Source organism: Neoarius graeffei, chromosome 25 (genome assembly GCF_027579695.1).
Source record: "Neoarius graeffei isolate fNeoGra1 chromosome 25, fNeoGra1.pri, whole genome shotgun sequence".
Taxonomy (NCBI): Eukaryota; Metazoa; Chordata; class Actinopteri; order Siluriformes; family Ariidae; genus Neoarius; species Neoarius graeffei.
Window position 1 is genome coordinate 50976251 of NC_083593.1, and position 20129 is coordinate 50996379.

General features: G+C 43.6%; 1 protein-coding gene across 1 annotated transcript; it reads right to left on the minus strand.

Moving 5' to 3' along the window:
• Positions 1–224: 224 nt before the first annotated feature.
• On the minus strand, positions 225–19036 carry nfkbil1 (nuclear factor of kappa light polypeptide gene enhancer in B-cells inhibitor-like 1). Its single transcript, XM_060908246.1, has 4 exons — positions 18577–19036; positions 8630–8742; positions 3988–4105; positions 225–911 (listed from the first exon to the last, which is right to left on the minus strand). The coding sequence occupies exons 1-4, from the start codon at positions 18848–18850 to the stop codon at positions 364–366; spliced, it is 1053 nt and encodes a 350-aa protein (XP_060764229.1). The 5' UTR covers positions 18851–19036; the 3' UTR covers positions 225–363.
• Positions 19037–20129: the final 1093 nt, after the last annotated feature.

The window sequence follows — 20129 nt, forward strand, 5'->3', positions numbered from 1 at the left end:
CAGCAACACACTCTGCCATTTTGTTTTTCTCTACTCACGGTATATGAGCCGATGTCCTAGTAGTAGAGTAGCCAATCAGAGTGTGTGATTGCTCATATCCAGTGAATGTGGATAGAATAAACAATTATTTATTTCTAGAACATTCTTCTAGAAAATGACACTCCACTTATAAAATCAGAGTTTGAGAAGGGAATAAACACCACACATTTTAAATTATTGAAACGTTATTTATATTTATAGTTTATTAAATAATATTTGACTGCCTGCAGCCAATCGGGTTGAAATTCCACACTGGACGTGTAAAATAATTACTATGTTATAACACAGCGACAAATTTCAGGACTCCGGTTTCTGACTGTAGCGTCACCGGAGACTCTGAGCCAGTCTGTTCAGCTCCTGGGAGAGAGCCGTGACTGTACCCACAATCCTTTGCCTGTCTCTGTCCTGTAGCCGGCCACCGCAGCGCTGAGCGAACTTATCAGGGTGCCAGAGAGCCTGCTGGCGCCGCAGAAACTTCCGGAAAGCGTCTGTGTCGGATCGGTCCACACCATGCAGGATGACGGTAACCATATCGTCGACAGAGCCGCGTGGCGCGGGCCATGGGATGTCATCATATCCTAGGACGCCGCTGGAGGAGGAGCCGAGGAAGACTGTGTCACAGCGCTCCTTGTAGCGCCTCTTCTTCTCCCGCTGAGTCTCGTCTTTTTTCCGAGAGGCACGTTCCAGATATTCCCTGTGCTCCTTCTCCAGCCGGGCGTGCAGCTCTCTACGCTGCCGCTCCTCCTCGTCCTCATTTTGTCGTCTCCGCTTCCTTTTCGCTCTCGCTGTGGCCTGTTGTTTGGCCTCATACTCCCTCCTGATTTGATCAGTCCAGTCACCGAAGTCTTCCACGTCTTCATCTCTCAGGAAATCTGGAAAACACACGGATCATGAAAAACACAGCAACGGTTGATTTACTGATTGAATAAACCATCATGCCTTCGCAGGTGTTTATCTCCAAAAGTCCTGAGTTTAAGAAGAAAAAGTGTCTGTGTATCAACAAGAGCTGAACTTAAATCTCGTGCCTCATGCATGTCATATAGAGAGGAAAGAAAAGAAAAAAAACGACATAAGGCCATCCTTAAAAAAAAAAAAAAATCCGTTTCCTGTCCACCGGGTGAGCAAAAAAAAATTTCAGTCGGGAGGGAGGGATTTTTTTTATTGGATGGATAAGAAATCGCAATGCCGTGTTTGCTTTTTCTTTCAGTACTTTTTTTATTACAAAAGCAGACACATTTAATAAAATATGACACTTTAATCAACTGAAACTTGTACAAAAACTAAGTTAGCATTTTAAATGCTGACTGCAACATTTGCGAAACTTTTACAAAGGTACTTAAAATGTCCGACACACGGACTTTTTGTAGTTCTAAATCGAGCGTTAGGCCTAGTTGGGATGAAATTACACTATTAAAATGATCACTGAATGATTTGTTTTTCTGAATCTTTACTATTTTGTTGTTCGCTAGAATACCGTTTTGCGATTTCACACTTAAAGGAACAGTCCACCGTATTTCCATAATGAAATATGCTCTTATCTGAATTGAGACGAGCTGCTCCGTACCTGTCCGAGCTTTGCGCGACCTCCCAGTCAGTCAGACGCGCTGTCACTCCTGTTAGCAATGTAGCTAGGCTCAGTATGGCCAATGGTATTTTTTGGGGCTGTAGTTAGATGCGACCAAACTCTTCCGCGTTTTTCCTGTTTACGTAGGTTTATATGACCAGTGATATGAAACAAGTTCAGTTACACAAATTGAAACGTAGCGATTTTCTATGCTATGGAAAGTCCGCACTATAATGACAGGCGTACTAACACCTTCTGTGTGCTTCGGCAGTGCATTGATATGGAGCTCAGATATCAATGCGCTGCCGAAGCGCGCAGAAGGTGTTAGTACGCCTGTCATTATAGTAGTCATTATAGAACCCAGGACCTTCCTGCTGTGAGGCGACAGCGCTAACCACTACACCACCGTGCCGCCAGTGAACATCATACTGCATGGAAAATATTACTATTTTTGCCAAAATGGCAACTAAAATTTAAACATGCTACAAACAAAATTCCCTGATATTCCATGACTCGGCCCCAAATATGATCAAATCCCCTGATGTTCCATATCTGGAATAGACTTTTTAAAATTCCATGATCCGTAGGAAGCCTGTTTACCCATCCTCCAGAATTCCACATACCATAAATGCAGCCAGTCGCTGACATGTGACATCACTAACAGCCTCGCCTCAATGTCCTCATCTCATTATCTGTAGCCGCTTTATCCTGTTCTACAGGGTCGCAGGCAAGCTGGAGCCTATCCCAGCTGACTACAGGCGAAAGGCGGGGTACACCCTGGACAAGTCGCCAGGTCATCACAGGGCTGACACATAGACACAGACAACCATTCACACTCACATTCACACCTACGGTCAATTTAGAGCAGGGATGCCATGGTTACGGCCCGCGGGCCGGAAGTGGCCCGATTGGACATCACATCTGGCCCGTGGTTGATATGGGAGAGCCATTTTTTTAATTAAAAAATGTAATAAAATAAACTTTCATCTAATGGTTTTTCCTTTAAAAAATTCAACCTGACGTTTTATTTTTATTCAATTTTCGTGGAATTATTTCAGTTTGTCTTTTGCTGCTGCCCGCCTCAGCTGCTGCAGCGCATGCGCTGACCAGGATGTTAGCCTGCAGTGTTGCGCGCCGTTGAAGGATAAGTACACATCTGTTGCAATCGAATCATTCTACAAATACTTGCCGCCAGAGTACCCAGTTATGACGGCATTTGCAGGCAAAATATTGTGTATGTTTGGGACAACATATTTATGTGAGCAGGCCTTTTCTGTGATGAATATTAATAAATCGAAACTGCGTAATCGCCTGACACACGAACATCTCAATGACGTTATGAAAATAGCCACGGCCCAGAACCTGTCCCCCAATGTCGACAAGCTAGTGAAAGTTAAAAGATGTCTAGCTTCGACAAGGAAAATGTAGCTGAAGTAGGTTTGTCTTCCCATTCATCATATTCCTGTGTGATATGGTTGGGAGGGAATAAAATGGGTTGGATTTTACTGATGTATGCTGTACAGTAGGCTAATGGCATAGGCATGGGTTTGTGAAAATGTGGGTTGGAGTTGTATGACTGGCAAAGGAAACGTGCCATCTGTTGTTGAGCCAATGCAAATGTGAGGTCATATCTGGCTTTTTTCAAGAACCTTACGTTTTTCTACTGAATATTAAGTCACTTTGCTTATTTTTTGGATTGCTTTGTTCTGGCACTTATTTCTGTGACTTGTTTAGGAGTGTTTGGCCTTGACTTTTTTAATTGGCCTAATTTTGGCCTAACAATGCTTTTATGTGTAAGCCTTCAATAAATATGATCAAAATAATTTACAGTTTACTCTTGTGTTATTTGTAGAAAATGTGTTGGCATTGGCACCTAGTCTATTTTGTTGCATTTCTAAATGTGGACTACTTGCATGGATATGTCCGTGTCACATTTTCAAAGGGTAAATATCTGCTATGTAATTGTATGTCTCATTGTGAGGCTATTGTGGTGCCAATACAATTCCTTTTCGATGTGTTGTTGGCATCATTTTAAAAACAGTATATCCATGTGTTGAGTTACCTAAGGTGTAATTCGGCCCCCGAGGTCCCACTTAAAAAAATCTGGCCCCCTAACCAATTTCACCCTGGCATCCCTGATTTAGAGTCACCAGTTAACCTAACCTGCATGTCTTTGGACTGTGGGGGAAACCGGAGCACCCGGAGGAAACCCACGCGGACACCGGGAGAACATGCAAACTCCGCACAGAAAGGCCCTCGCCGGCCACGGGGCTCGAACCCGGACCTTCTTGCTGTGAGGCGACAGCGCTAACCACTACACCACCGTGCTGCCCCGCCTCAATGTCCTGCTTAGTATAAAATATTCAATTTACAATTCATCTTACCATCATCATATTTTCCAAAGGTTTCGAAAAACTCATCATGGCTTTCCCCCATGAGCTTCTCCCTCCACTCCTGCTCAGGATCAGACCAAGGAGGAGCATCTGCTCCGAGACTCCACTTCTGTACAGAAACACACACACACAGCTTCACTAATTTCATTTAATAATTTACGCAGTATATACAGTACTTTTTATACTGTGCAAAAGTCTTCGCCCTCCTATTTTTTTCCCCATACAAACTTTATAGATTTCCATTTTATGACTTCTACATTGAGTCAAAATATTACAAAAATCACTTGAGTTCCAAACGTTCGTTTTTTTTTTCCAGCACAAAATTAAATGTTACAGGAGAAAAAAAAAAAAGAAAAAAGCTGTCTCTGAAATAACTCACTCATTCACTACTCCCTACTCACTATCTACGGAATTCTATATAGAGGACTATACAGTGAGCTCATTGGTAAAGTGTAAAAACAAACACTTTGGGACACTACTCTGCCACACCGTTATTTACGTCATTACTGTCACACAATTAAAACGTGCAGATCAGTCGGCTGGTGGGTTTTCAAAATAATAAATACATGCGTGTGTTTTTGTGATAAATCCATATTATACCGAGCGCATTTCCCACATTAATCAATACAAAGCACCTGCATCTTTCAGTTCTTTTAAATCAAGGCTGAATACTTACTTACTTTCTTCTTCGCCGCTGTGTTTTATTAAATCAAATTCGAGCCTTTTGATTAATTCCTCACTCTGCACTCTAACTTTTATTCTTGTGTTTTATCTGTCTTATTCCATTTTAGCTTATTTCTATTCTCTTACTATTTTTAATTGTATCTGAATGTCCATTTATAACACGTTTCTTCCTCTGTCCATTCACCCCGACACATTTTTTTTTCTTTCAGCGCGAATGCAATGCATGATGGGATATATTGCTTGGTTATTGACCATCTAAAGATGCACTACTTTTCACGGTGCATTGTGGGATACTATGAGTGCACTATATAGGGTGTAATAATTCTCACTATACACTACCGTTCAAAAGTTTGGGGTCACCCAGACAATTTTGTGTTTTGCATGAAAAGTCACACTTTTATTTACCACCATAAGTTGTAAAATGAATAGAAAATATAGTCGAGACATATTTTTCTGGCCATTTTGAGCATTTAATCAACCCCACAAATGTGATGCTCCAGAAACTCAGGCTACATCCACACGACAACGGCAACTAGATGTTATCTAAAAATATATCGCGTCCAAATGGGCAACGATCAGTAAAATATCAGGTCCATATGGCAACACAACGCTTGCTGAAAACGATGCAATACACATGCCACACCTCTAGGGGCGCTGTAAGACGGTCCCTTCGGAGACACCAGAACAATAGAAGTAAGGATGCATGCACATAAACTATTATGCGCGAGACTTCATATTAGCCACAAAGTCAGAAAAATCTGTTCGTAAAATTACATTATAATGACCAAATACAATGAAAAGTATTTTTCCAGTCTCACCTGTGAAAGGTAATCCCATGTGATCTCGTTTGGACGGCAAACCTGTTGGTACAGTTAAACGCAGCTAATCTTTATTCTCTGCTTTGACCTATCCAATATGGCGGCGAGGATGACGCATGATTCTACGCGGAAGGCGGCGTCTTTAATGGTCCGGAATAAATTGAATACTACACGTTGATGGACTAATTTGTTGTTTCTCACCTGTGAAAGGTAATCCCATGTGATCTCGTTTGGACGGTAAACCTGTTGGTACAGTTAAACGCAGCTAATCTTTATTCTCCGCTTTGACCTATCCAATATGGCGGCGAGGATGACGTATGATTCTACGCGGAAGGCGGCGTCTTTAATGGTCCGGAATAAATTGAATGCTACACATTGATGGATTAATTTGCTCTTTTACGCCCTTTTTGAGGAATGTATTGTAGGACTTAAACCAACATCTGAAGAGGTGAGATCGCTCCTTTTTTTCCCTATTTTTGCTGGCGGGATTGACTCTGCCCTAAGGGCAGAGTCTCTCTCTCTCTCTCTCTTTTTGCACCATTACACAATAAATATTCACAGTGAAAATATTTTGTAAGCGCGTTTCATGAACCAAGTTATAGGATTTGTTGACAACTCGCATCGAGTTCGTTACACTTCTACCCGGCGTGAAGCACTCACAGTCATGTGGTTGTGACGTCATCGTAAACAAATCCGTTCTACTCATCCAGACGACTTCGCAACGGCAACGTTGCCAGATCTTTCCACTCTGGAACCCGTTCTCAAAAAGACTGCGTTTTGGGCACCCAAAACGCCGGTGCCGTATGGACGCCAGGCCTAAACGATAAGCAACTGTATCGGAGTCACCTGAATCCGTTGCCACGTGGACAGGGCCTCAATCTGCTCAAAGGAAGGTCAGTTTTATAGCTTCTCTAAAGAGCTAAACTGTTTTCAGCTGTGCTAACATGATTGTACAAGGGTTTTCTAATCATCCATTAGCCTTCTGAGGCAATGAGCAAACACATTGTACCATTAGAACACTGGAGTGAGAGTTGCTGGAAATGGGCCTCTATACACCTATGGAGATATTGCACCAAAAACCAGACATTTGCAGCTAGAATAGTCATTTACCACATTAGCAATGTATAGAGTGGATTTCTGATTAGTTTAAAGTGATCATTGAAAAGAACAGTGCTTTTCTTTCAAAAATAAGGACATTTCAAAGTGACCCCAAACTTTTGAACGGTAGTGTACATTCGGACAGCACTACAAAATGGCTGTCCGCTATACAGTGAGTTGTGAGTGATTTCGGACACGGAAAGTTTGTATCTGAGCAGCGTATTCCATAAGAGAGCACTTTTCAGATTAAAAAAGAAATCATAATGAAGGCTGCTGGGTTTTGGGGCAAAATGAAGATGCGAGTGTGACAGTCAAAGTGTCCAGAAGAACTGTGGCTGGTTCTGGAAGATGCTCAGTCTATTGGACCTCAGACTATTTTTTTTTTTTTTTTTAAAGCAAAGGGTCGTCTCACACCAAATATTGACTGATTTATTATGGCTTCCCGATTATGGTATTTTTTCATGTTGAAACGTTTCATTTCATTATTTTTTTAAGCCATTTTTGTTTGACAGCATTTCTTCAGACGTGCCTAAGACTTTTGCACAGCACTGTAGGTTTACAACTGAAGTTTAATCCTGTCCCAGTTTGTTTATTGTCCGTGTACGCTTTCTGAGCACATACTTAAAGGTCCCATGGCATGAAATTTTCACTTTCTGAGGTTTTTTAACGTTAAAATGAGTTCCTCTGACCTTCTTAAGTCACCCCAGTGGCTAGAAATTTCATAATGTGTAAACCAAACTATGCCCAACATTTGAGAATGGCGCGTCAAAACGGTGCGTTGATAAGCTCTTCCCTTTTCAGCAAGGGAGATGATCCCCACGCCCCCCCTCTGGATTCCCACCCACTGTATGGATTGCCCCGCCCAGTTGTAGTGAGGAGACCATAGAGGACACAACATGGCATCACCTAAGCGAGCGAAACATGGAAATTGCGCTGTACATGGATGTGACAACACAGAAAAGAGTCTGTTTTTACTGCCGACGGGAGAGCCCCTGAAGACGCAGTGGCTTAATTTTATTTACTCCAATAATACGCCGTCGAGTCTACCTAAGACGGTGTATGTTTGTCGGAAGCATTTTCCTGAGGAATGTTTCCACAACTTGGGACAGTACAGGGCAGGTTTTGCACATCAACTGTCACTGAAGCCTGGGTCCGTACCAAGCATCCCTGCCGCATCAGCCACAAACACCGAACAAGTAAGTGTATAACTGTTAAGTCGTTTTGCCGTGTTTTAAAATCGGTGCGTTAGCCTAGCAATGGCTACATTAGCTGTGCAGCTAACCGCTTCCTGCAGTTAGCCAGGTACTCTGCGCTACAAAACTAAAGAGCATGCAGCATGCTCTGTTAAACTGAGTTTAGTCTGGAAATTGACTGTAACTTATGAGCTTATGTTTGACTATTGCTCCGCAATGCATGCCTTCTGTTGGATAAGCGATATGTTGCTGTAGTTGCTGCTTCTATCCTCTTTGGTTATGGAGTGCGTGTTCAAGCCTAGGGTATTATACGTTCGTAAACTACCACTCCGAACACTCTCACTCTCTGTTCTCTGTGTCACGTTGAGTTTACGAAAGGAGTCCGAGGGAGAACGGGGTTTTGTCTTAGCAGCGTGGCTACAGGCGCTGATAGCAGCGAGTATGTGTGCGCGCAGCTTGGTCAAGCCCCCCCATGGCCCGCCCCCACCCTCTACCCTTCCCCGCCTCCTGCTTCTCATTAGCAAAACGACGCACTGGGAAAAGCGCTGAAATGGGGCTTTCTCCCAGGAGGCTATATTTACGTGCCAAGGGTTCGTTTCGAGAAAGGCTGCGGATATAACATCCGGAAACCTCCACGAGCCCGTTTAAAGCATCAACAAACCACCATGCCATGGGACCTTTAAAACCTTTTTCAAACAAACAATTATAACCTGGTCAGATAAATGATGTGAGAGCGCACAGGGAAATCACCAAACCATGCTGTCTACTGTACGTTTCAGGACCTACAAGACCAAGAGACAGCAAAGCTGATCTCTGCACTGCGACTGGATCGTATCATACCTGTTTAAAGCTCAGGCCCTGAAGCAGCTCATGAGGAGTGACTCCAGCGTTGTTCGGGACGTTCAGTGCAGCAGGACAGTGTTCACGCAAAGGAACTACCAGATCATCATAGTCTGGAACAGCATGACGAAAAAAACAAAACACCAAGAACGACAGAGTTAGAGATTCTGACCTTTTTAAATGACTTTTCTGCTGAAAATAAAAATAATCACATTTGCACAATTTCCCCCTCCAGGCTCCGCCTCCCAGTGATGCAGCTCACGCTACAGATCCATCCTGAACTTACATCTACAACTCCAGTTTCGTCTTGTTAGTTTACACTACTGTTTATTTTTATCCTTTGAAAAGAGAATGAGAATGTATTCATGAGTAATATTTCAGGTGAGATTGACTTCTATCACTTATCAGCAATTTATGTTTGTTGCTAGCAAAAGTTCACGGCTAAAACGCAATCCGAGACACCGGACATGCAGTTCTACCACATTAACACACAGAACCAGTCAAAAGTTTGGACACACCTTTTAACAATGCTTTTTCTTTATTTTCATTAATTAAAAAAAAGGCACTTCATGTTTTAAAGTAACGATGGATGCCGTTCCTCTTTACTTAGTTGAGCGGTTCTTGATATATCAAGTCTATTTGTATAGCGCTTTTAACAACAGACATTGTCGCAAAGCAGCTTTACAGAATTTGAATGACCCCCAGGCATGTGCACATATAAGGCTTTAGGGGTGCTTGAGCCCCTGCCCTTTTTGCCTCAAATTAAATGTTGCCCTTTTAAAATAATAATAATAATAATAATAATAATAATAATAATCCTGATAATAAATAATACAGTCCTGTTAGAAGTTTAAAACAACAGCGGTACAAAAACTCCACGGCAATCTACCAATTTTCTTGTAATACGGGGTCGTTGTGTGCGTTGAGCCGCCGCTTCTCTGTCCATTGCTGCTCCACTCCACTCGAGTGCGGCCAGAGAGCGGGGGCGCGCGGACTGAGTGAGAGGGAAGAAGCCGCTGCGCTGCCACAGCGATAACAGAGGAGACGCGACAGTGAGGCAGCTTGAACATGTGAGTTATGGTCTAACAGTTCGCCCTTTCAAACTGTATGCACATCACATTTGGGCGTTTGTACGGCTACTGACATTTGTGCGAGTAATTTAAGTCTCTGTAGTTTAATAATCTGCTTATTAACTGACGTGACCTGACCTGTTACTGTTCACAATCGATTGCCTTGGCTGTGCTTCGGTGTACATGCAAGTATCATATATCGTCGGAAGCTTACATCAGGGATCCCAGCAGTAATTGAAAAAAATAGAGGAATGTAAGAAACTATCACCGGGCGGCACGGTGGTGTAGGCTAGTGGTTAGCGCTGTCACCTCACAGCAAGAAGGTCTGGGTTCGAGCCCCGTGGCCGGCGAGGGCCTTTCTGTGCGGAGTTTGCATGTTCTCCCCGTGTCCGCGTGGGTTTCCTCCGGGTGCTCCGGTTTCCCCCACAGTCCAAAGACATGCAGGTTAGGTTAACTGGTGACTCTAAATTGACCATAGGTGTGAATGTGAGTGTGAATGGTTGTCTGTGTCTATGTGTCAGCCCTGTGATGACCTGGCGACTTGTCCAGGGTGTACCCCGCCTTTCGCCCGTAGTCAGCTGGGATAGGCTCCAGCTTGCCTGCGACCCTGTAGAACAGGATAAAGCGGCTAGAGATAATGAGATGAGATGAGACATATGTACAGCAAATACTGGAGATATTTGATTTAAACCTCTCTTTTTGAAAGGTTTCACTGCAAAGGAATTTAATGCTCTTTTCTGGGGTGCATTCTGTCTTTCCTCCAGTTTTCTCTGCTTTTGTTTCTCTGATCTTTCCTTCTGCTTTTCTGATGTTCCTGCAGTGCTCGGAATTAAGTTCAACGCATTAGAAACAAAAGCACGAACGGAGTTAAAACATGTTTTCTAGCAAATGGGCGCAGCCATATTGTTTTCTTGTTCTATCACGTACAGTCTCGCGGTCAGTGTTGCCAGATACTCCTGACGTTTTCCAGCCCAAAATATGTTCAAAACCCGCCAAAATGCACTTGAAACCCCCCAACTGGGCGGAGAACCGCGCAATCTGGCAACACTGCTCGCGATATTTACATCAATTTAACTTCCGAGTGTTCCCGAATGTCAACGAGAACAAACGAAGCCAACGAAAATGTCGCTAAACAAGCAAACCAAATCAGAAAACATATTTGTAATAGATATACAAGAGATTTAAAAAAAAAAAAAACACTTTCGCTAGAAAATAGCGGAATTCCGCTAAATAGCGGACGTCTGGGGTCCCTGTTACATTCTCCTCTTGTGTATATATAAAACTAGTCGTCGACCTCTTCCACAACGTGCTCAAATCAAATGTGGGTTATGTTTCAGAAAAAAAAAACAAGGTTATGTGTCAGTTTCTATTTTTGCTGGACGTCGGAGTACGGCGCATCGAGCAGCACAGAGAAGTTTGCATGGTACAGGAAATCGAGTTTAAAATACAAAATAAAATGCCGCTGTCTGATTTTTATCATTTTGTCCATTAGGCTATTTACTTATTTGTTCAAAGTTCAGGTTTCACTGTTCAATGTTAAATCTTTAACAATAAAAAAAGCCTAATAATGCACCAGTGTTTTATTGCTTTGCATGTCTTCCAAGCCTATGATAATGTGAGTGACAATTTTACCGACACAAAAGAAATGGCAATTGCATATCACTTTCACCAACACAGGACACATAGCTAAGTACTTACCTTCCTATTAGTACGTTAATTTTAATTCTACATTTCCATATTTTGGAAAGGACCGGGAAAAAAAAAAAAAAAAAAAATCATGCACTTGCTGCCCTTTTTCTGACTTTGAGCCCCTGCCCCTCTATAATCCTGTGCACGTCCCTGATGACCCCAAACATAAGCCAATTTCATCCCCAGTGAGCAAGCCTGTGGCGACGGTGGCAAGGAAAAACTCCCTCAGACGACATGAGGAAGAAACCTCGAGAGGAACCAGACTCAAAAGGGAACCCATCCTCATTTGGGCGACAACAGACAGCCTGACTATAACATTAACAGTTTTAACATGAAGTCAGTTTCGTTGATGTTATAAACTCTTCATTGATGGAAACTTGAGTGCAAAACTGTTCAAGACAACTGCAGTCCTAAAGTTAGCAAGTCAACTGTAGTCCTCAGCATTACTGTAAGTGTGTATGGATTACTACATTTGTGGATGGAACAGGGCTGTTTTTATTTGTATTTTTATTATTTACGGTGGTGGAATGGTTAGCACTGTCGCCTCACGGCAAGAAGGTTCTGGGTTCGAGCCCAGTGGCTGACGGAGGCCTTTCAGTGTTGAGTTTGCATGTTCTCGCCGTGTCTGTGTGGGTTTCCTTCAAGTGCTCCAGTTTCCCCAAAGGTGTGAATGGTTGTTTCCCAAGCCCAGAAATGGGAGGGGTGTGGCAAGAAGGGTGTAAAACTATGCTCCAATGACATGTGGATCAGTAGGGTCAGGACCTGGCAGCAGTGCTGGACAAGGAAGAAGAAGAATCATCAGACAAGCATTACATCACTGGGCAGGACACGTAGCCGGACTGCTAGAGTGACAGAATGGACACCAAGACTAAAACGGAGACCAAAAATGAGATGGACCCACGATCGTGAGGCAGGCTGGGGAGAGGTTCTTCCTTCTGGAGAGAAACAAAACAAACCTAAGATAGATTGATTGATTTTGACCATGAGCAGAAACCTTATTTTTAGAAATAGAATGTCTAATATATTTTCTAGTTTCGTAAATTCTCGACTTGATTACATCCGATTCTATTCAAAAGTTTCTTCTGAAAATCTTCCTTCTTCATGCAACACAAGCAGTTATGCAAATAACCATGACGAATCTAATGAATATGCAAATTAGTGTTAAGCCATCTGGTGGTGTTTTTTAAAGCGTCTTCTTGGGCTCGCCCTGGCTACTTTCCCCTGAATATGTCTGAAGATTCTCAGTCATCCAGGTCATAGGAAACTGTGGGTGGTAAAAGAGAGCAACTGGACTTGCTTGAAGATTCTTGAAGACGTTTCATCTCTCATCCGAAAGGCTTCTTCAGTTCTGTCTGACTGGTAGGGAGCATCAGGTATTTATCCTCTCATGGATGAAAAACAATCCTAAGGTGTTGCTGAGTCATTCTGTTGGTGTGGGTCACTGGGGACTGGGTGTGAACGGCCTAGAGAGTCGTTAGGGTGATCAGTGGGTTGTTGGTTCTCTCTGTCCTCCTGTGCGTCACTGAAAACAGCTGGGTTTTGGTGTGCATTCAGTTGTCTGGGAAGTGTGCCAAGGACTGCACTGTAGGTGGCTGATAAATGATGTCTTAGACCCCCACCTCTGTTCAGTGATGGCCGTTCCAGGTTGACAAAAATGGCTTCTTTAACTCCTCGCTCATACCAACGATCCTCTCTGGCTAAAATGCGTACGTTGCAATCCTGAAATGAGTGTCCTTTGCTGTTAAGATGAAGAGTCCCGGAAAGGACAAAGGACACTCATTTCAGGATTGCAACGTATGCATTTTAGCCAGAGAGGATCGTTGGTATGAGCGAGGAGTTAAAGGGCACATCTTGGGTATATTTAGGAGCAAGATCAATGTAATTCTCCTATTTTATATTAAACTTTGGTCAAACATCTGTCACATTTTGTGCATTTGTTTTACCTTGCGCAATACCAGAAAAATTCAGTTGAAATCAAGCCATTTGAGGTGAATTGGCCCGCTTCTGAAAAAACTTGGCATTTGGATTTCCCGGCAAACATTGATTTTCATGACGTTACGTGCGGGACGCCTCCTTCTGAATCCTATGTCAGCTCTGGTTTGTTTATGAGAAAACGACCTGGTGGTTTTCTGCAAATTTCTTCAACGTTATCACGTAATTATTAAAATGGTTAACAGACGCATCATAGGAGGGTGTAGCAACACCAATCTTGATGGGATTAGTACTCATCGTTTTCCAAAAGACCGGACAATGAGAGAGAAATGGGAGCGCTTTGTGCGAGGCACCCGGAAAAACTGGCAACATGTAACAGACCACAGCATCATATGCGGGGCTCACTTCATAAAGCCCGACGACTTTGAGCAGGGTTTTTTCTAGAAAAATTTAGTATGAGGGCGCTCACCATGGCAAGGGAGCAAAGCGACCGGGGTGGGGGTGGGGGTGTTGTCCGTGCCCCCCTCCGCTGTGCGAAGCCTTTGAAAAATTGAGGCTACAATGGGACATTCTGAGGCTATCTGAGAGGGTTTAACATTGAAAAAGAAAGAAGTAATCATCTTCTGCCCCGGACAGTCTTTGGCTTTCTTCCGTTTCGTGCCGCAGGATGACCTCTTTAAATGCCCAAGTGTCAACAAAAACAACTCGCGAACTACTTCTGTCAAAAGCTCCCGCGCTGGTGGGTGAAAGGTCATTCAGTCTCGAGAAATCTCACACTACAAGTCAGCTGACCTTGTACGTAACCCATGTCAAATCTTGTGAGAGCAGCTGCGACAAGTAAACAACATGGCGCCTCAGTCTGGAAAACGCCAATTTGAATTGTTTTTGCACCGTCTGGCGGTGTATCTACTATGATTGGAATATTTTTGGAGTAATTATAACGTATTTGATGATCAGACACAGTCACGTGGTGTTACTGGGATGTTTTCACAGAGAAAAGATCGTTTTGAGAAAGATTGCATGTTGTGCAGTAGCATATAAGTGCATGGCCTAAGTGTGACTTGGGGTTCAATCGGCATTTCGGTAAGAGGGCGCAGCGCCCCTGTTCTCCGGTTTAGACGAAAGCCTGTTCAGAACTATTTGCAGTGGGAAATGGGCTTCAAGAAGCAACTTGATCTGAAAAAAGACGCAGTTCCATCTGTTAGAATGCCCAAAGCAACACCGTCTCCATCTGTGTCAGCGTCACCAAAGGAGTCAGCCGTGTTCGTCTCCCCTGACAGAAGGCGAAGTGCCGCATCCACTGAGGCCCTCGAAGCCGAGGACCAAGCCGAGCCGAGAAAAAGACCAAGAAAATCAGCAATTCACAAGCCGACTGTTGCCAGGGTAAGAAATGAGAGAGACTATCCTCTAAATTAGGTGTTCCTGTGTTTGTCGCTCAGCCTGCTGGTGGATCCACATGTGATGTCACGAATCTGGATCAATCTGGCTCCAGACTCTCTTAGGATTTTTCCAGACGCGTTTTATTTTATTGTTTTCTGCTGTAGACAGATGGTAGTCTGGCTAACGCGACTTCAATGCTCTACGAGCTATTGGTCTGGCCAAGATATTCAGCCCAACCGTTCACCAGAGCCCGTGGTTGACCCGCCTACCTGAAATGCCTCAGTTTGCTACTGGTCGAAGCCAGAAAAGGCTGTGACGAAGCTTAAACCAATCACATCACTCTTTCCTCTGACGTATGTGACGCGCCGATAGGATTCTCGCTGAGCCCCATTGATTTGGCTACTAGCGGGGCTAACTGGTAGATTAAACTCTTACCGAAGCCGGTCGGGAGCAAGGCGAAAACGTCCTTCCTTTCAATAAATACCTCCAGGGCTGCTCTTTGCTCCGTTTTCAATGAGAACTTCCCGTTGAATGGTTTCAATACAGCATGATTCTGTAAACAATCTATGGCTTCCGGTCGCAGTTCTACTACGTCACTGCCTTGAACACGCCTCTACCCAGGGCCGTTGGAGATGCTCAAAGTTGATTGGTTCCCGATTTTTCCGGAGCTTGGAAGAGCTGGAGATAGCTTGCCTGGCCAGACCAAGCTCGCAACAGGCCCTCGTGTTGCGTCACGCTTAGGATGGGCGGGCCCAGGCTAGACAGATGGCCTTGTGCAAAATTACCCTTCTGGATGAGTGTGTAAAGGGACATACTTTCATATAAAAATAATTAAATAAAACCCCCCACTAAATTGGTGCAGGATATGCCCTTTAAAGAAGCTACAATGCAGTCCTTGCCACACTTCCCAGACAACTGAATGTACACCAAAACCCAGCTGTTTTCAGTGACTCACAGGAGGACAGAGAGAACCAACAACCCACTGATCACCCTAACGACTCTCTAGGCCGTTCACACCCAGTCCCCAGTGACCCACACCAACAGGATGACTCAGCGACACCTTAGGATTGTTTTTCATCCATGAGAGGATAAATACCTGATACTCCCTATTAGTCAGACAGAACTGAAGGGTGACCAGACGTCCCGGTTTTACCGGGACAGTCCTGATTTGGGGTTGTGTGTCCCGAGTCCCGACAAAAGTCTGTCGGGACACGGATATGTCCCGGTTTTCGCCACTCGCGACGTTTGCGACTGAGCAGCGTGGGAATCATTAGCGGAGAAATGTCTGCATTTACTATTTTGATGAATTGACAGGAATCGCAAACTTTCCTGGTTACTGCCCCCTGGCCCTGTGGCGTGGGTGTTTATTTAGCCACATTATTCCAGACAACAGAACGTGTTGCCATGCAACAATAAAATAAACATTAACTGCTGCGAATGTTCTTTGTCTAGCAGCTAGCAGCAGTAATGCCGCGGCAATTATGCCGAAAAGAAAATGTACCTTTTCCAAAGGTTTACAGGGCACCTACCCCTTCCTCCGAGAGGTGCAGAACAATGCGCACGAAGCCTACTGCACACACTAAGGCTACGTTCACACTGCAGGCTGAAGTGACTCAAATCCGATCTTTTCGCCCATATGTGACCTGTATCCGATCTTTTATTGACAATATGAACGACACAGATCCGATTTTTTCAAATCCGACCCAGGCCGTTTGGATATGTGGTCCTAATTCCGATCCCTAGCCGCTCTTTTCATATGCGACTTCAGTCTGAACCGACAGGTCGCATTCATCCGACTTACACGTCATCAACAAGCCACAAACGTCACTATTCTGCGCTGAAGTAGGCGGCAGGTCTCAAAAAAAGTTACAACAACATGGCGCATAATCACGGGCGCAGATAGAGGGGGGGACTCGTCCCACCCAGATTTAAATTCACCTCGCTCGGTCCACCCCACTTATAGGGAGGAAAAAACGTCTATGCTGTCTTTCTTTGCATAAGGCAAACCTCACGGAAAAATCAAAAGACTAATTACCATTCGGTTTATTGAGGTGCACAGCAGTGTATACATAGTTGCAACAACTCACATAAAACAAAGACTGATATTCGGTTGGTTGAGCTGCGCAGACTGCACAGGTTGCGAGCTCGAGCTTGGTCGCTATGGTTACTAACAACAAGTTTGACAGGCATATCGGGGTTGGGGTTGGTTTGCTGGCAGCTTTGTCCCCCCCCCCAGTTTTTTGTCCCCGCCAGTTCAAAAAACGTATCTGCGCCCCTGTGCATGACATCAATGCGAGGGACGCTTCGGGCTGTGAAGGTTCTGAATCTTCTCAATGGAAGGACGCAGAGGTTAGGGAGCTGATTTCCATTTGGGGGGATGCAGCTACTCAAGCTAGATTGGATGGGTCATACCGCAACCGGGCGGTTTTACTTCCGTAAACACTGGCCATGCTCACTGCGTGTGACGTCGTCGTATCCTGCAATGCGCATGCGGAACACTTTTAGGTCGCTTTTCGCTCATACTGAGGATCACATACAAGTCGCATATATTTGTTAATGTGAACAACCTCACAAAAAAATCGGATTTCACAAAAAAATCGGAATTGAGCATTAAGCCTTGCAGTGTGAACGTAGCGTAAGTGTTCCTTCTCCGTAGCCCACGGTGGTAACGCCGATATACAGGATCACATTAAAAAGGCTAAACACAAGTTGGGTGGATTGACAGTCACCTTAGCTTTGTTCCTGTACTGAGTTGGGTAGCCTATGTTGCAAATGCTGTGCGCTCCTGTGGGGGCTTTCCTCAGGCTGTCGCCCCTCTCCTCCTTTACTGCTGTTTTGTTTGAGTGTATATTCTCAAATCACTTGTCTCTGTTTTGTTTCTGTTTAACATACCATTCTGACAGTTTGGCCATATTGCTGTGTTGAACAGCTTGTTGCACCTTCCATTAAAAAGTGTTCACTTTTGTACACATCATCTTGCTTTATTCATTCAGTTGTGGGGAATGGTTAGTAAGGTTGATTCTGACCTAGGCTATGTTGAGGTCACATATCTACTTTTTAAGTTCATGCTATAGTGCATACAATTTTAGAGATATAGCCTACATGTGCATATGCATTCTTCTTGGTGTTCTCACAAACAGGTGAAATAAATCAGTTTAAATGTGGCCTATGGACATAGCCTGGCCTATTCTCAGCCATTACAAAATCTGTTGTCTGACCATAATTTAACTGATCTGTATACCACTATGCTACTAGATAACAAAATGGGGCAATTCCATGTAAATATCAACCTCACCATGCAAAAATAAAGCAACATGTAATACATCAAAACCACTCCCAGAGATATCACCTAGGCCTGTATTTTACAGATGTGAATAAGTTGAACCAATTTATAACCAATCTAATATGTCACTGCCAGTCTTTCTTTCTTATAATGTAAAACCCAAGCTAAAATCAACTTTGATCATGTACAATTCTATATTATTGCCACAAGCCACAGAAATGTATGCTAAAATCCACTAAACAGCAAAACAATAGCCATCCTAAATATTATTTAAGAACTTTGATAGTTTTAGCTGATATTTAGAGAGTTTTTCAAAGGGTTATGGTGGTTAAATTGCTGATTTTCTAAACATATGCCATGTCTATTTCAGACGTCTGTTTGTTTTATTTCATGTGAGATGTTGATAAATGTGAGCTTCAACAAAATGATAAGAGCACCTCTCTGACTGTCACGTTTACGTAAAAAAAAAAGGTGTTCGAGGTGAAACGTCTTCAAGAACCTTCAAGCAAGTCCAGTTGCTCTCTTTTACCACCCACAGTTTCCCCTGAACAGAGCAGCAGCAGCAGCAGCAGCAGAGCCCGGTATCAGCTCACCTGTTCTGCCGTGTTTCAGTGCTTTCCTGGCGGCCAGGTGCAGCGCCGTGTCCCCGTTCCGGTCCTTCAGAAGCGGATCAGCTCCATGTTTTAACAGCAGCCTGAGCAGCGCGTCGTCTCCATGAGAGCAGACCACATGCAGCACACCTCTCCTCCTCTTCCCCCGAGTGAAATTCACCTCCACATCTCTGTGTTTCCGCAGATACGACTTCAGCTTCAGCAGACTGCCTCCTTCCACATAGCGCCAAACTTTCTTCTGCTTCCGGGACTCCATCTTGGATAGATTATGAACTATCCAGAGCTAGCTAGCACAGTGACCGGATAGCTAATAAATACATAGTTAAGTCGGTGTACTTTTGCATTTTGCTCATATTCCAATAAATTAAAACAAAAAAGTTAATTTATTTTGTACGATAATACAAACCCTGACCGAGCCTTACCAATACACCGCTTTTCAACACGGACATATATAAACGTTACACAATCATGTACGGCTGCAAAATAGTTCCCAGGCGTTTTCCGCTCGTTATAAAATCTGGAGAGCTCATAGGCTCGTTAGAAGGAAGCCGTCTGGCCGCCATCTTACCACTCCTATCGCGTGTATTTGCCTTAGGTTAAACCGTCATAGATAGATAGATAGATTTATTTAATTTCGATATGTACAGTGAGCCGAAGACTCGTAATGAATACATTCGAACCTTTATGTAAAATCTCATGAAAAGAACTAATTAAAAAATTGTAAAATAGATTAGACTTTATTGATCCCTTTGGGCGGGTTCCCTCAGGGAAATTAAGATTCCAGCAGCATCATTACAGATAAACAGAGAAAAGAAATAGAGAAAACTTCTAGATAAATTAAAATAAATTAAGTATTTACATATGCAAATATAAAAAGAATAAGATATGGGGGAGAGGGGGGGAAAGGTGGGGAGAAGGGGGGGGGCGCAGATATTGCACATTGTAGAAACCTAAAACTGTCATACTGCATAGATAAATAATAAATTATGAAAAATAGGAAATTGTAATAAAAAATCATAATAAAAATCCTTATCAATAGAGAAAACAACATGCATTAGGGTTAATAAAAATATTCATCTCATTATCTGTAGCCACTTTATCCTGTTCTACAGGGTCGCAGGCAAGCTGGAGCCTATCCCAGCTGACTACGGGCGAAAGGCGGGGTACACCCTGGACAAGTCACCAGGTCATCACAGGGCTGACACATAGACACAGACAACCATTCACACTCACATTCACACCTACGGTCAATTTAGAGTCACCAGTTAACCTAACCTGCATGTCTTTGGACTGTGGGGGAAACCGGAGCACCCGGAGGAAACCCACGCGGACACAGGGAGAACATGCAAACTCCGCACAGAAAGGCCCTCGCCGGCTACGGGGCTTGAACCCGGACCTTCTTGCTGTGAGGCGACAGCGCTAACCACTACACCACCGTGCCACCCTAAAAATATTCATTGAAAGAATATTTTTATTAACCCTAATGTATGTTGTTTTCTCTATCCAGTCAAATTTGCCCCAAGAAAAATATTTCC

What these genes read in the sequence shown, in the direction of transcription:
- nfkbil1 (XM_060908246.1), bottom strand. Translation starts at nt 18,850, where the DNA reads ATGGAGTCCCGGAAGCAGAAGAAAGTTTGGCGCTATGTGGAAGGAGGC. An exon ending in ACTGAAACACGGCAGAACAG is followed by an intron (nt 8,743 to 18,576) that starts GTGAGCTGATAC and finishes ATGCTGTTCCAG; the next exon opens with ACTATGATGATCTGGTAGTT. An exon ending in AGGGCCTGAGCTTTAAACAG is followed by an intron (nt 4,106 to 8,629) that starts GTATGATACGAT and finishes GTTTCTGTACAG; the next exon opens with AAGTGGAGTCTCGGAGCAGA.